Source organism: Carassius gibelio, chromosome B12 (genome assembly GCF_023724105.1).
Source record: "Carassius gibelio isolate Cgi1373 ecotype wild population from Czech Republic chromosome B12, carGib1.2-hapl.c, whole genome shotgun sequence".
Lineage (NCBI taxonomy): Eukaryota > Metazoa > Chordata > Actinopteri > Cypriniformes > Cyprinidae > Carassius > Carassius gibelio.
The window spans coordinates 16,329,259-16,345,246 of NC_068407.1; the positions used below are offsets into that span (position 1 = coordinate 16,329,259).

The 15,988-nt window shown below is 34.6% G+C and overlaps 1 protein-coding gene across 1 annotated transcript; it reads left to right on the forward strand.

Moving 5' to 3' along the window:
• Positions 1 to 3,279: 3,279 nt before the first annotated feature.
• On the forward strand, positions 3,280 to 15,307 carry LOC127969252 (band 3 anion exchange protein-like). Its single transcript, XM_052571096.1, has 17 exons — positions 3,280 to 3,325; positions 4,777 to 4,957; positions 5,770 to 5,905; positions 7,481 to 7,547; positions 7,716 to 7,758; positions 7,915 to 8,099; positions 8,209 to 8,419; positions 9,434 to 9,637; positions 10,665 to 10,813; positions 10,924 to 11,118; positions 12,301 to 12,537; positions 12,645 to 12,734; positions 12,931 to 13,097; positions 13,684 to 13,925; positions 14,020 to 14,189; positions 14,320 to 14,493; positions 14,745 to 15,307. The coding sequence occupies exons 2-17, from the start codon at positions 4,789 to 4,791 to the stop codon at positions 14,823 to 14,825; spliced, it is 2,520 nt and encodes an 839-aa protein (XP_052427056.1). The 5' UTR covers positions 3,280 to 3,325; positions 4,777 to 4,788; the 3' UTR covers positions 14,826 to 15,307.
• Positions 15,308 to 15,988: the final 681 nt, after the last annotated feature.

Genomic DNA, 15,988 nt, shown 5'->3' on the forward strand with positions numbered 1-15,988 from the left:
CCATTGATGAAACTTTTTTGGCAGTGTAGCATGAATTTCTGCACCATCATGAAAGGACGCTTAGTGGTAGACATGATGGGCATCAGCCAGTCATGTCAGGAAACTAGAGCTGCTAGGACCCTCTGGAACTGTAGTGGGTTTCTGGTGTTGCAGCAGCAGGAACTTTTGGGCCATGGCCAGAAGCTCTAGAACAAGGACAGCTCTATAAACCATGTACCCTATCAGGTAACTTCTATGGTGCCTATGATCTCAGACCTCGATGCCTATTACTGTAACTCTTTGTACTACAGTATACAGTATTTAGAAGATGCATTTAAAATTAAACAACTGCCTCTTGATCTTGGATCAAGACACAAACCAGCATATCTGAGAAAGAGAGCATCACTTTGTGTTGTCACTGATACCAAGAGAATAGCATCACATTTGATTTTACATTATTATAAAAAATGTGAAACTGTGAATGTCCCGCTGTAGGATTTCACTTCTCTTCTGCACAGATACAGATTCTCCCCAGATCTCTTCAGTTTATGGCATTACAGTGGACAACGAGGACCAAGAACTTACCAGAGACCTTCTCAAACTGCTGAGACCTCTGATTTCTCTATACACCCTATATGTTTATATGTTTCATTATTTAATTCTAATACATGTATTTTCTTTATTTAAGAAACTTGTTCTATCTTTATTTTAAATAAATGACACTTGATTTAATATTTTTTTAATGCAAAGACATATTCCTATGTGACTTATGGTTTTGGTTAATGTTGTGTGAAATATCGTCAAATGATGGGGTTTCAACCACAAATGGAGTCAGATGGGCTCTCCCCTGACAGTCTATGTCTGGGAACCACTGAGAAAGTCAACAGGGTCAACAAATCTTGCAGAGCACTCGGAAACAACTGCTGAAGGATCGACAAACTGCACATCATCATTCAACATAATTCACAGAACAAGCAGAACTATCCAAACACAACAAAGGAAATGGGAAAGGAAATATAACACAAGGAAGATAGTTCTTATGGAGGGAGGATAACAAGACACCACAAATATTCAGAGAAAAACATGGGAACAAATTAGAGAACTCACTGAGATTGAGAAGTTGTCAAGTTTATGGGAATTTCAATAGAATGTTCAAGGGAACCAGCTATGACGCAGAGCAGCTCCTCTTAACCTTTTATTGTATGCATTAAGAAAAGCAATGATGCACTAAAAAGGTTTGATTTGGTTTTCTTGCGCAAAATAGACCTGGTTATTTAAATGAGTTATATATACATAAACATATATAACTCATTTAAGTAACCAGGTCTATCTTGCGCATATATATACATACATATATATATATATATATATATATATATATATATATAGTGAATGAACAGTGCTCTCTTCCACCCTCTATACCCGTGGCTGAAGTTCCCTTGAGCAAGGCTCTGAACCCCCGGGTGCTGGATATATAGCTGTCCACTGCTCTGGGTGTGTGTTCACGGTGTGTTCACTTCTCACTGCTGTTTGTGTGTGCACTTGGATGGGTTAAATGCACCAATTCTGAGTATGGGTAACCTTACTTGGCAAGTGTCATGACTTTCACTTCACTATATATCTATAAAATATCCATATATATTAGTCTTTCTAATTTCACATTTAATTCAATATATTATACTTGCCATTTCTTTTTAATTGTGAAAATTACTAGATAATAATGTGATTGTAGTATCATCATTCTTTTATTCATTATTCATCATGATCATTCTTTTCTTTTCTTTTTTCTGTGAAATACGTTAAAAACAGATGTGCTGTAATAATGTTTGTTGCTAGTTAGTGTTTTTAGAGAATCAAATCAAAAGGGCCTTTTACCCAGGGGGCCCTTTGGTCCTGTTTCGCTTTCTTACAGTATGTATCTGCAACATCTGTCCCCATTATGTACAAAACTGTCATAGTCGTGAGAGTTAAGACAACAAAACCAATTCATGACAAAAACCAGAAGACATTTGTTTCCATTTCTCAGGTTCTTTTTCTACTCTTAATTTGATCCAAGGGTGTCTGAGAACATTACTTTTTTTCTGTACAGTAATAAGTATTGCTATCTGGTTGCAGTTTCAGTATTTTCTGTGCTGTGTAAATGCTTTTAAGCTGTCAGAGTTATCTAATGGGATGTTTTCTCTTTTCTTTCAGTTTTATTCTGTTTTAGACTAATTTAGTGTGAGTCTGGAAGTAACTAACACACTCTGGTCTATAACAAGAACAAGAAATGTGTTAAAACACAGATGTTTCATACACTCGTTTAGAATTTATGAAAGAACAAGATTCACTATTTGGACTTTCGTTATATATAATTGATACTTTGTGTATTCTGGAAATGCACATTTGACCTGATTTTGCATATACATTTCTATTTTATTGTATTTTGATAAAAAGAAAAAGGAAAAGATAAAATAAAGCAGCCAGATCATAATGGATGCTATTGACCCTGTGACTGCATGGAGAATGATATGAGACAAGAGGTGAAGCGGAGGAGAAGAGGAGAATGTTCCTCAAGCAGTGCTCTGTTCATAGAGATGTTGAAGGTGAGAGGAAACTAGTGTCACTAGTGTGTGTAAGTGTGTATGTGTAGGTGACACCTGCTCTATAATTGTGATAAGATACCAAAAACCCACACACACATGCATGATCTTTCCAACCAGTCCACAGTTATCAAAGGCATACTGTTTACTGCATCAATATTATGGGTGACTTCAAGAGCACATTGTCTTGGGTGTGTTTGTATGCATGTAAGAAAAAGACAAAAGGAGATATGGATACATTTTAATACTTTAATGTATCTGTAAATGTACATACAGCCAGCCTAAAAAGCATAACAATACTGTAAAGATATCAAAGAAAAAGTGACATCTACAAAACAAATACTGTTTGTTTTAGTTTTTTTTTTTTTTCAATTACTTTAACCCTTTTTGTAATTGTATCATTGATTTTTAAGAAACTAGTGTTTTATCATTTAAAACCCAACATTTACAACCTAACCTTACAATCTTAATATTTTTCATGTACGCACAAAAATCATTCTATAAAATAACTGATAAATAAAAAACATATTTTGATATTTTGTTTTCTAATGCAATGACATTCATATGTTTTGGGGTCAATGTATGCATCTGAAGTATTTAGATCAGTGTCTGCAGGCATTTTAACCATGCATGTGTGTGTGTTTGTAGAGGTGTGTCTGATATCTGCAGGTGTACACAGAGTTTATAAAGGTCTGCGCACTTTTGTGAGGGGCTGTGACAGAGAATATTGCTTGAAAAGTTGGGTCAATTATTGAATACATAAGGTAAGTGCAATTAGTTTCACTATTATTGCTTTTAAATGGTAATTTAGTTGTTTTGTTTTTGTCATTTTTTTATTTATTTTAAACTGGGTTATACTGTTATAGATATATATAGTAATATTTATAAAATTATATCCACAGTAACTGCAATTACATGTTAAAATGATATGTTTTAATTTTACGATGAATTTTCATTGAATGCTTAACAGAACTGAATACAAAATGCATTACCTAATGCATTACCTGAATCCAAAACTAAAATGATAATTGCTATAAAACTATGCAAATAGCATACATAATGATTTATAAATGACTGTTGTATCAGTTTTGAGCACAAAAACAATAACACAAATTATTGACTAAACATAAATGATTATTCTTGTTCAATTTACTTTATTTACATAATTCTCAGGTACAAGGGTCAACGCAAACTAACCCCAGACACACACACTCATACACACACACACACCAGATTTAATGGTTAAATGTATCACTCAAGATATACAAACAGCAACATAATGCTAAGCCTTTAACAACAGAAGTCAGAAGGTTAAGTATTGTACTTTTTAAATGATTGAATAATAATAGCTTATACATAGTACATTAGTTTGCAGCATTGCTAGATCAAAATTGCTTGCATGTTATAAAAAAGTTTATGTTGTTTTAGCTATCTACAGTAATGAAGAAACACAAAATTAATTAGGTTTATTGTTGGGGTTTTCATTTCACCTGCATGTTTGCTTATAAATATTATTTCTAGGTGATACATTTCATACATTGTGTTCACTATTTTGCATGCAGTATCAAAGAAATAAAATGTGGAACACACACTTATAATAAAAACAACAGATTTGAAAGGTTTTAAAGATTTAAATTATTCATTTGTCAATTGTATTGTTTCATGACTGCTCTGAATGGGAACATCTAGAAAGGAAACATGCCCGCATACATCCATATTTCAATTCAATTACAGTTTACCATGATTCTAATGTGATTGTTTGTGAAGTTACTTTGACGTGACTTGATTAATATGACACACAAGCACACAGACACGCTCACTGATAAGTTTCCACATTTGCAGTCTGGCTTGTGCCACTCACACTCCTGGTGTTTAAAGGGTAAACATAAACTTTAATTTATCAGTCATCAGTGAACAGGAAACACATACTGTACACACGGTCACACCAGAGGTCCAGCCATCATGTTTAAATTGTCTACACCTCTGCTTTGAATTATATCCTTCAGTAGAGCAAGAAAGACACTTACAGATATTAGTACATGACATCAAGTTTTAACATGCTGTTGTTACCTAGAGAATAAATTTTAACCTTCAAAATATGCAGACATAATTATTAATCAAACTCCTATACTTAAGATTCATTGTGATGTTTAGTGTACTGTACTTACATATGATAGTAACACAATAGTAATAGTTTATTGTTATCTGTGGTCAGGCATATGTAAAAATGAATGAGTCGGTGAAGAACCCAAACCAGCAGAGTTATTGGCAGGAGATGGGACGATGGGTGGGCTTTGAGGAGACCTATGATGTCGAAGCGGGCTGCTGGGGCCCGTCACACATCTCCTACCTCACCTTCAAGAGCCTGGTGCAGATACGCAGGACAATGAACACGGGTAAGGTCATGAGGTCAAATCTCAGCTCAGACTTGCTTTCAGTAGGCTGTAAAGACTGTGTGTAGGCCATACCGACCCAACTTTATTTAAGTAATGTGTTAAGTTTATGAAGTTTATTTTAGTGTAATTTAGTGTAAATAAGTGTCATTTTTAGAACAGCTGAATTTTCAGCATAACTCCCGTCTTCAGTGTCACATAATTCTCCAGAACTCATTCAAATATATGGTGAAACATTTGTTATTATTATAAATTATCAACATCAAAATCAATGATCAAAATCAGGAATATTTGATGAATAGAAAGATCAAAACAAACAAAACAGATTTTTTTTGTAACAATGTAAAAGTCTTTACTGTCACATTTGATCAAATGGATGCATCATTCATTTTTCTTATATAAAAATAATAATAATAACTTACTGACCCCAAACTTCTACACCTTAAAGTATCTTCATTAAATAGTTTATAGACCGGACACACTTCTATTTTATCCAACATTTTAGTAGCTTCCATAAACGTAATCTGTCCAACATAATCAACAGAATGATGTATATGTGTTTGCTAATGACTTATTAATGAAAGTTAATGAAGGTCCCAGTCCTGTTCTGACAGGGTTAGCATGGTTATTAGCTAGTGTGGAATGTGAGCAAAAATGTAACTTCACGTGCACGCTCAGATGAGATGGTCTCACAGTCAGATAGTTAGTGTCCTGAAAAACCAGCTCAACCAGAGCTCTTTAGCGAGTCCTTAGTGTTTATGTTTACTGTAGTATAGCTCAAGCTCAGAGTCCTCTTCTTCTCTTTTTTGGATCAGGTTTAATGATGCTAGACAGAGAGGAGAAGACGCTCTCCAGTGTTATTGAGAAGATTGTGGATACCCTGGTTAGCAAAAAGGAGATTCAGCCAGGGGACAGAGATAAGGTTCTTCAAGCATTAATGCGCAAACAGAGGTACTACACACACCACACATTTTGACATAGAAAGAAATACTTAAATACTGAGCCCTAATACATACATAAATCAAGTCCATCTTGGAGAGTATTCATGTAAATGCAGTTGGTTTTGTCTTAAGTGAAATACACTTAAAAAAATAGTCATCAAAATATTTGATCTGTGCATCAGAACTTAAAGCAACAGCATAAACCTGCAGCCACCGACTGTCATAATAATAATCATCTATATTTAATGTATACAGTGAAGCTTATTTTTACATTTATTACTTCATGAAACGTCTTTAGTAGGTTATTTCTAAAAGCCTTTACCAGGCTACTATCTAAAAAAAACTATTTAATTGTTATTTTTAAAGTAATATATGTATTTACCAATTAGCTTGTAAGTAATACTTGGAGTGTTTAATTGAACTCAGTAAGCTTGAGAATGTTTTATTACATTAGTTTATAATTTTTTGCTTTTGTATTAGTGGCAGTTTCTAGCTTCAAAGAAAAATAATTTTAATTTCAATTAATGTTTTTATGGGTCCAGTATCACCTAGGGTGTGAATTGTTTTCTAATAATTCAAGGACCCATCATCATTTATTCCTTAAATAATGTAATTTATTGTAATTAATGTAACTAATAAAACTAAATAAGACATGTGTGAGTTGCCTGTGACTTATGGAAAGTATAGGCTAAATGTAGGCCTTTTATAGACAGTATGTGCCATTAGACTAGGTTTATTGTCATAAACATCATTATCCTCATTTTCCTCTAAGAAAAAAAATTCAGAATTCGCTTTAGTTCTAGAAATGGGTTTTTAAAAAAACAAAATTTCACCCTTTGGAGTTTTTATGTTTTATGTCCATACATAAACAGTACACACTGACTAAAATTCAAAAAGTGTAAGAGCATATGGGTACCCCTTTAATGCATTTGAGACCTGTTTTCGCTATCGTTTCTGTCCCGGTAAATGTTCGAAAGTATTTCAGTTTTGCACAAAGGTTTGATCCTCCTGAAATCTAGCAAGTCTCTATTAAACTAGAAAGCACAGAATAAGTTGCTCTTTTGGCTATCAAATTATGCCACCATATGTTTTAATAGAAGGTAGCAAAATCTGACAGGGTAGCAGAAATCGTCAGAACATCGACGGAGCACAATAATTGTGACTAAAATACTGGCTACATTTTTGTTAAATATTTTAGATCCAAAAGTTCTCCCATTTACAGCACCATTAACTGTAGGACGTAGAGTGCTTTGCAGTCTGTTGCAGCATGACCGACATTATTAAGACAGAACTATAGTTAGTTCAGTAGCCTAATCAAAAAGAAACAAGAAGCAATTTTGTGTTGTTTTCCCCTCTGTTGTACTGAAGACAATGAACCGTGACCAAGATACGTATCGAATCATAATTTTTGTGCAGGCCTACACTGCACTCCTATTGTCAAGTAGCCAATGACGTACAAGAAGACTTTCATGTACTGTACAAGTGTAACATTACCAAAAAGTCCCACATTTTATGAGGTGTCTTTAACTTAAAAGCCTGTTCAAATTCAAAACCAAGATTTTTTTCTTTCTTTTTCTCTTTCCAGCCAGTCTGTAGAGACCCAGCCTCTGACCTCAGGTGTGGAAATTGAGAAATTCTCTGTCACAGAGAAAGTGAGCACAAGTTTTTTTTTTGTTTTAACTGCTCTGAGTTTAACTTCGACATGTTCATGTCATTTTATTTTATAATACAATAATACAATACAAATATAATAAATAAAAAAATTAGTAATACAATAATACATGTCATTTGACATTTTTTGACTATATTCTCAACTGAAGAGGGACACAGCTGGTACTGCAGAGGCCTCGATGGTGCTTGTAGGTGAGAATAACATCCGTTTCCAATGCATATTTTAATGACGACACTGAGTTTAACATTTTATAACGTTTACATTGAAAAGTCTGTTTTTCGTATGTTTGTGTTAGCAAGCATTGATTGTATTTTTTACTCTATAATGTGCTGGTTTGTGTGTGTAAGGTGCTCTGGAGTTCCTGGAGAGGCCTACGATAGCATTTGTGCGTCTACGGGATGCTGTGGTGCTGGAGTCTGCTCTGGAAACTCCTGTGCCTGTGAGGTTCATCTTCATCCTGATTGGCCCAACCGCAGCTGACATGGACTATCATGAGTGTGGTCGAGTGATGGCAGCACTACTTGCTGACAAAGTAAGAGAACTGACAATTTCAGCCTAAAGGAAAAGAGTGATAAACACTGCATTTTCAGATTTATTTTAAATATAAATTTTTTTGTTTTGCCTACACCTGTCTTTCACAGAAATTTAACCAGGCATCCTTCCAGGCTCAGAGTGACGGGGAGCTGAATGATGCTGTGGGAGACTTCATGGACTGCTGCATTGTGATTCCACCCACTGAGATTCAGGATGAGTCCATGCTAACATCACTCATCCCCTTCCAGAAGAAACTACTGCAAGAGAGACTCCATCCATCTGACCCCACACTCCACCTGGATGTCAAACCTCGCACGCGTAAGGATACATACAGTACAGTACACACACTCCAACACATGCTTAATATAAGTATATAATAACTGTATAAGTGAATATACTTGCAGCAGGTCTTCTACAGCACATGCAATAGATCAGTATTTTCAGTTAACAAATGAAAAGAAGTGTAAGTACTCAAGTGCTTTCAGGCAAACACAAATTTTATGATGATAAATGTGTTCATTATGTAAGAGTATTAAAATTTTAAAATAAATTGCTAAATAATTGTAGTATAAAAGTAGTGAATTTTATTTTCTTGAAATAAGTGACTAGAGAGGTTTTTTTTTTTGTTTGTTTGTTTTTTTGATAAGGATAAAATTGACCATGATTATTCTGGCTTTCATGTGCACACAATTTTAAGCTAGATGTAGGACTGTGGAAATATTGCTACAACCAATAAATTCATTGGCTCATATCTTCCAATTGACCCAATGGAACAATACAGTTTTTGGCATGACTGTATCTAGATAGTACATTTGAATTTTGTGTAAATTGGACCTGTAAGCTAGGGCAAGTTTGGAAAAGTATGTAGATTTCAGGAAAATAAAAAATTGGCGGAAATATTCCCCTAGCAAAAACTGAAAAGCTTGTTATTCAGGAGTATTAAATATAAATAAAAAAAATTTGATCATAGACAGGCACTGTATACACTAACAGTACAAACATTAAGTGAAAATGTAAATTAAATTTGGATACAATAAAAATTTTACTAGATTATTTCATTCTGCAACATTTCCACTATTTTTGTATAACGACACTACACTATAAATCTCCCAGAATTTTTTTTTTATTTGGTTGTGCTAGTTTCTTAATGAAAGCTAGACAATAAAATACTCATATTTATATTGTGTGAAATAATGTACAGTCATTATCACAAAATGAACCCCTTCAGGTTGATAAAAGTCCCTTCACTGTCAGGGTTTATTTTAGGGGGAAAAATCTCACTGGTCACAAAAGCAAAGCACAGACATCTAAAATTAATCGATCTTCCCACAGCTTCAAAATCCTCAGGACCCCCTCCAGAAGATCCACTAGCACGTACTGGTGTTCCATTCGGTGGCATGATTAGAGACATGAAGAGACGGTATCAATACTATGTCAGCGACATCACTGATGCTCTGAACGCTCAAGTTGTTGCTGCTATCATCTTTATCTACTTTGCTGCTCTCTCACCAGCCATCACCTTTGGCGGTCTTCTTGGTAAGTTTAGCCTAAAGAAGGCTTTGTTCACGCTGCACACCAGTCCCATTCATTTCCCAAATCTGATCTTTATGACTGAGCATTCACACTGTCAGGCGGTCACTGTCACACTGTCAGTGGAAATATTGTAAAGCTTTTAAATTCCAAACTCAGAAATCCAGGCTGAAACAAAAACTAGATCATATTATAAAATGTTGAGGAAAAAAAATAAAAAATAAAATAGCTATACAATATGCCAAAAAAACAATTAATTTTGTTACATCTAGATATCTTATTAATTCAAATTTGACAAAAGACTTGAGAAGGTTGCATTACTGGATTTTACTGTTTGTTGTTTGACATTTCTATTTTAAAACAGTTGTCAAATATTAAATGTTTAGCTACTTACATCTCGCACCTTTTATTATTTCATACCTTAAAATGTAAGCACTGTTATGTCGGCTGTCTGTGAATATTTAGGTAATAATGAAAAATTATATCTTCAAGTTTTCCACTCCAAATACAGATACTTTTAAATGGCTCATATGATGTTGCTAAAAAGAACATTATTTTGGGTATTTTTGGTGTAATGTATTTCTAGTCTGATTTCTAGTCATGTCCTCTTTCAAAAGGCCAAAGTAGATTCGCTTACACAATGAAACAGAGCATCTCCACGAAATGGTGGCAACAACAATACTACAGTAAGAATAAAAATGACGCCTTCTTTCTTTGCGTGAACATTTGGGCGGTGTTATGCAAATCTTCCCACATAGTGATGTAGACATGGGGGAGCGTTAGAATGAGACATTTTAAGTAGTAGGACTTATTGACTCTTAAATTAATAAAGAATATCTTTTTGGATTTGAGACTTAACTCTTTGCAACTTTACAGATCTTCTTTATTCACCAAGAGCTTGTAAAACTCCAAAGAGAAAGGAAAATTGAAATCGCATCATATGACCCCATTAAAGATATAAAATAATTTTTCATGTGTAGTATATACTCACATTATATACTTTTACTTGGTTCTCTTATGCTTTTCTCCACAGCTGATAAGGTGGATAACATGATGGGGGTTTCGGAGCTGATGATCTCCACGTCAGTACTAGGAATTATCTTCTGCCTGATCGCTGCCCAACCTGTACTAGTTATCGGCTTTTCTGGGCCACTGCTGGTGTTTGAAGAGGCTTTTTTTAATGTTAGTGTTTCTCTCTCTTTACAACATCTATTTGAATACAGCATCAACCTTGTGTAATTGCTGGTCAGTTCATTTAAATTCTCCCATCATGCCTTTCCTCCTGACTGTAGTTCTGTAAGTCTCAGGAGATTGAGTACATCGTAGGCCGAGTGTGGGTTGGTGCTTGGCTGGTGGTCATTGTTGTGGTCATTGTTGCCTTTGAAGGAAGCTTCCTGGTCCGCTTCATTTCCCGCTTCACTCAAGAGATCTTCTCCATCCTCATCTCCCTCATCTTCATCTACGAGACCTTTGCCAAACTTGGCAGGGTACACACTTTTTTATTTGATATTTTCATCTGTATTCTACTGCATCTTTAACATGCAACCATTTCTGTACTTTTGTATCTTTTGGCTTCGTACGTTTTGCCTCATTTCATTTATTTATTTATTAAATTTATTTTTAGGAATTAAGTTAACCAGAGACAGAGACCATGATCAGCTCATATCACATGCAAAATGCAAACGACCTAGAGAATATAATTTAATTTACTTTATCAAAATGTATGTGTCCTAATAGTTTTTCAACAGTAATTACTCTAATACTAATACTAATATTACTCTGGTTTAATTGGACCAACAATTGGGATCTTTTGCCTTGGGGTAGTAATAACCACCTAGCAATTTGTAACCACTCAGAACACTAAAGCAACTACGTAGCAATGAGTTTGCATGGACAAGCGACTTTCACAAAATGATAAACTTGAAATATTTTGAGCGTACAGTACTGGTTAAAAAGTTTGTAATCAGTAAGATATTTTTATGTTTTTCTTATTTTCTTACATTTTTCTTTGAAATTCACCAAGGCTTTATTTGATCAAAAATACAGCTAAATATGAAATGTTCTTACAATTTCAAATACCTGTTTTCTGTTTTATATACATTAAAATTAAAATCCTTTGATACAAAGCTAAATTTTCTATAGTTATTTCTCCAGTCTTTAGATCACGTAAACCTACTCAATTTTTGTTGCTGCTCAGTTATTAATTAAAAACCTTTTAGCTGCTTAATGTTTATGTGGAAACCATAAAACATATTTTTTAGGATTCTTTTCACATAAGAAGAAAGTTCAAAAGAACAGTATTTATTTGAAATGGAAAACATTGTAACTTTTGATCGATTTAATGTGTCCTTGCTGATTAAAAATATGAATTTCTTACTCCAAAACTTCTGAATGGTAGTGTATTATGGCTTCTACAAAAATATATGACAGCTAAAACTGTTTTTAATATTGATAATAATAAGAAATGTTTCTTAAGAACCAAATGATTTCCGAAGAATGATGTTACTTTTAAAAATAGCTCAAATAAAAAATTTATTTGAAATTGTAATAAAATTTAACTGTGTTTTTAATTAAATAAAGCAGCCTTGGTTTACTTGGGTTACTCACTCAAGACATTAATTTAATATACTATAATACTGTATAAACTTTTATCTCCATTTCATCCTTAGGTTTTCAAAGAACACCCTCTTATCCTGAATTATGAGCATGTAAACACTACAGCTGAGGACCCCTGGAACTATCAGAGACTCCTGAACAATGTTACAGGCAATATGTCTGTTTTGAGGACCATTACACAGCGGCCTTATCCCAACACAGCCCTTCTGTCCATGTGTCTCATGTTTGGCTGTTTCTCTATTGCGTACTACCTACGCATGTTCAAGAATGGCAAATTCCTGCCAGGCAAGGTAAACAGACTGTAGCAGACTGTGATCAAAATTTGACAAACTGACTTTATGGCAGTCTTCACTAAGTTCGTTCCATTAATATAAAAAACGGAATGTTTGATGAATAGATTCGGCGTTTGCTTGGTGACTTTGGAGTTCCCATTGCAATTTTTCTCATGGTTGCTGTCGATATCAACATTGATGACACATACACTCAGGTATGCTTGTAAATATGATTTAATTCTAAAAGAATTCTAAAAGAGAATTCTTATTTTAATTTCAGATTCCTTGTTATTTTTGGTTGATGATGGGTAATGGCTGGTTTTAGACAGATGACACTTTTATGATACCAATTCAGTTCCAATCTTATAAAGTTACTGTCTTGACCTCTCTGACCTTTGACTTGTGCCACAGAAACTGGTGGTGCCTAAGGGTCTTCAGGTGTCCAACCCTAAGATGCGTGGATGGTTAATCAACCCTATGGGTGAACACAAGCCCTTCCCCATATGGCTGATGTTCGCCTCTGTTATCCCAGCTGTGCTGGTCTTCATCCTCATCTTCCTAGAGTCCCAGATAACCACGTGAGTGAAGTTTTCTGAAGGCAAATGACTGAAGGTTCCATGAAGAATCAACGAAGCAAAGTTGAAACAAAAGAAATTGTCTCTGAATAATGATATGATTTATTGGTAACACTTCAGGCACAAATTCTCACTGTTAACAAGTTGCTCATTGCAACATATTGGCTGTTTATTAGTAGTTTTATGAGGCACATATTCTGCATGACCACATTCTACTTCCCAAATCTTAACAACTACTGGTTACACTTCATTTGAAAGTGTCCTTGTTACAGTTTAATTTTACATTGAAGTACTGAGTAATATTAATTGACTTCATCTAGTTATATGATTGGGTTAGGATCAGAGTTTGGCTTAGGGTTACTTGCATGTAATTATGCACAATGTATTGTTATAATTATAGTAAGTATGTGTAACAAAAACACCTTAAAATAAAATGTTACCCAACAACCTTACTATTAATGAGCAGCAAATTAGGAGTTTGTCGAGGCAAAAGCCATAGTTAATGGTTTGATAATAGTGAGAATCAGACCTTTTAATATTATGATTATATTTATAAACAAATCTTTTCACTTGTCTCTTGTTTTTCAAGACTAATTGTGAGCAAACCAGAGAGAAAAATGGTCAAGGGTTCTGGCTTCCACATGGATCTCCTCATCCTGGTGAGCATGGGAGGTCTGAGTGCCATATTTGGGATTCCTTGGTTGAGTGCTGCAACTGTAAGATCCGTATCTCACGCCAATGCCCTGACTGTCATGAGCAAGGGCCCAAAACCTGAGATTGAGAAGGTTCTGGAACAGAGAGTCAGCGGTGTAGTGGTGGCTTTGCTTGTTGGTATGTTGACTTCTATACTTCTTCTAAACATGGTTCTCACAATCCTGCACTTTCTTAAGGTACATTAACATCTTCATTGTCTGTCCTTTTGCAGGTCTGTCCATTTTAATGGAGCCCATTCTCAAAATGATTCCAATCACAGCTCTGTTTGGAATCTTCCTCTACATGGGTATCACATCCCTCAGTGGGATTCAGCTTTGGGATCGAATGCTGCTCCTCCTTATTCCCAAAAAGTATCACCCAAATGAACCTTATGCTACAAAAGTATGTGTCTCACAGGAGTTCTCTATTACTCTGTTGGAGTACACTGCATTTCAGTTGTCCTTCTTGTAAATGTTACATTCTAGAGGTTGTTAAAAAACCAATTGATCCTGGTCTCTGTCTCCCTCTACAGGTCAGCACCAAAAAAATGCATGTGTTCACTGCGATCCAGATGGTGTGTCTGGCAGCCCTGTGGATGGTGAAATCGAGCCCTGTGTCACTGGCTCTACCATTCGTCCTGATCCTCACCATCCCTCTGCGCATGTTCATGACCGGAAGACTTTTCACTGAGCAAGAGATGAAATATGTAAGTATGCACTGACTGAAACAAACACAGAAGTTAATTGCAAGTTAAAGGCAAAGTATTCAAGTATTCTCTGTTGAATAGAAAGTTCACCGGAACAACAGTATATATTTAAACATTAGAAATGAGTCCCAGATGCATATACAGTATTCGTTTAATTACACATTCACTCTTATTCAAAAGCCTAATAAAATGTTTAGCTATCAATTAACATATCTCAATATTTTCCTTTCTACCTAATATCTTCGATACAGCTTGACGGCGATGAGACAAAGGCAACATTTGAAGAAGAGCCTGGAGTGGATATGTACTCTGAAACCAAGATGCCGTTATAAACCATTTTCCTGGAACCAAACTCATTTTTCACAATCAACTTTTTAGAGTGCATCCAATACAATTTTGAAAAGATGATACCAAACTTCAACCCAATTTTTATGCAACTTTGACCAAATTAAGTTTTATCGTTTTTAGTGTTTTTTGGGAGAGGGGCTCTCTGTTAATTGTCGTTACAATGGTCCATTACAGTTCTTACAAGATGACATATCAGCATGACATGCAAAATTGAATGTATATTCAAGTTCCTTTTATAACATTTGCACTGACCTTCATTAGTGCATTATGAAAATACACAGATAACCAGCACATCACAAAGACATGATATTGTTCTTCCATTATAAAGAAATATTTTTTTTAATAAATACTTTGTGTTTTGGAGGAGTAGATACACTTCTCCCTAAAGATGTGCTATTACCAAGCAAGCAATATCAAACAAGCTTATTTCCTCCCCATGTTACAGGCAAATAAGACAAACAGCCAAGGTGACAGCATAAATGTGAAATATTTAAAATATATATATTTAATAAATTCTGAAATAATATGCCTGATAGTTTGTTGTTTTGCTGTATTATCAAAACAGTCAAAAATGATATAACTTATTGGAGCCTACAGTTACCTCAACATTTCAGGTGCAGCTTGTCATTCACACGAACAAACCAATGAATTTTGTATTGAAAAACCACAACATTGTACATTCTTATGGTTGTAAAAAACATAGAAATGTATGGTAGGGTACTTTGATGACCAATAATATTTAGAAGAGCTTTAACCAATATTATTTAATTATCTACCATATGCAGAATTATAAGCATTAATGATAAACTAATTCATGTAAAAATCAGTTGCATATTATACACAGTTATATACTATCCCAAGCTTTGACAGGCCTTTACTGTAGCTGACTTCAGTAGTTGTTTGTTTCTGGGTCAAGTGCAAGTGATGTAAATGAAATGCATTCTCAATCGGGTTGAGATCAGGAGATCTTTATATAACTGTAACTTTAATATGTTTTGGGCAGCAGCTGTAATAATTAAAATTGTGCCTTTGTCCAAATATATATGGACACTTACTGTAGATATTCTCCATAGGTTGCCAATACAATAAATAAATAAATAACAAGATAAAATAAATTAGCATAATGCAAATCAATTTTTAAAGGAAA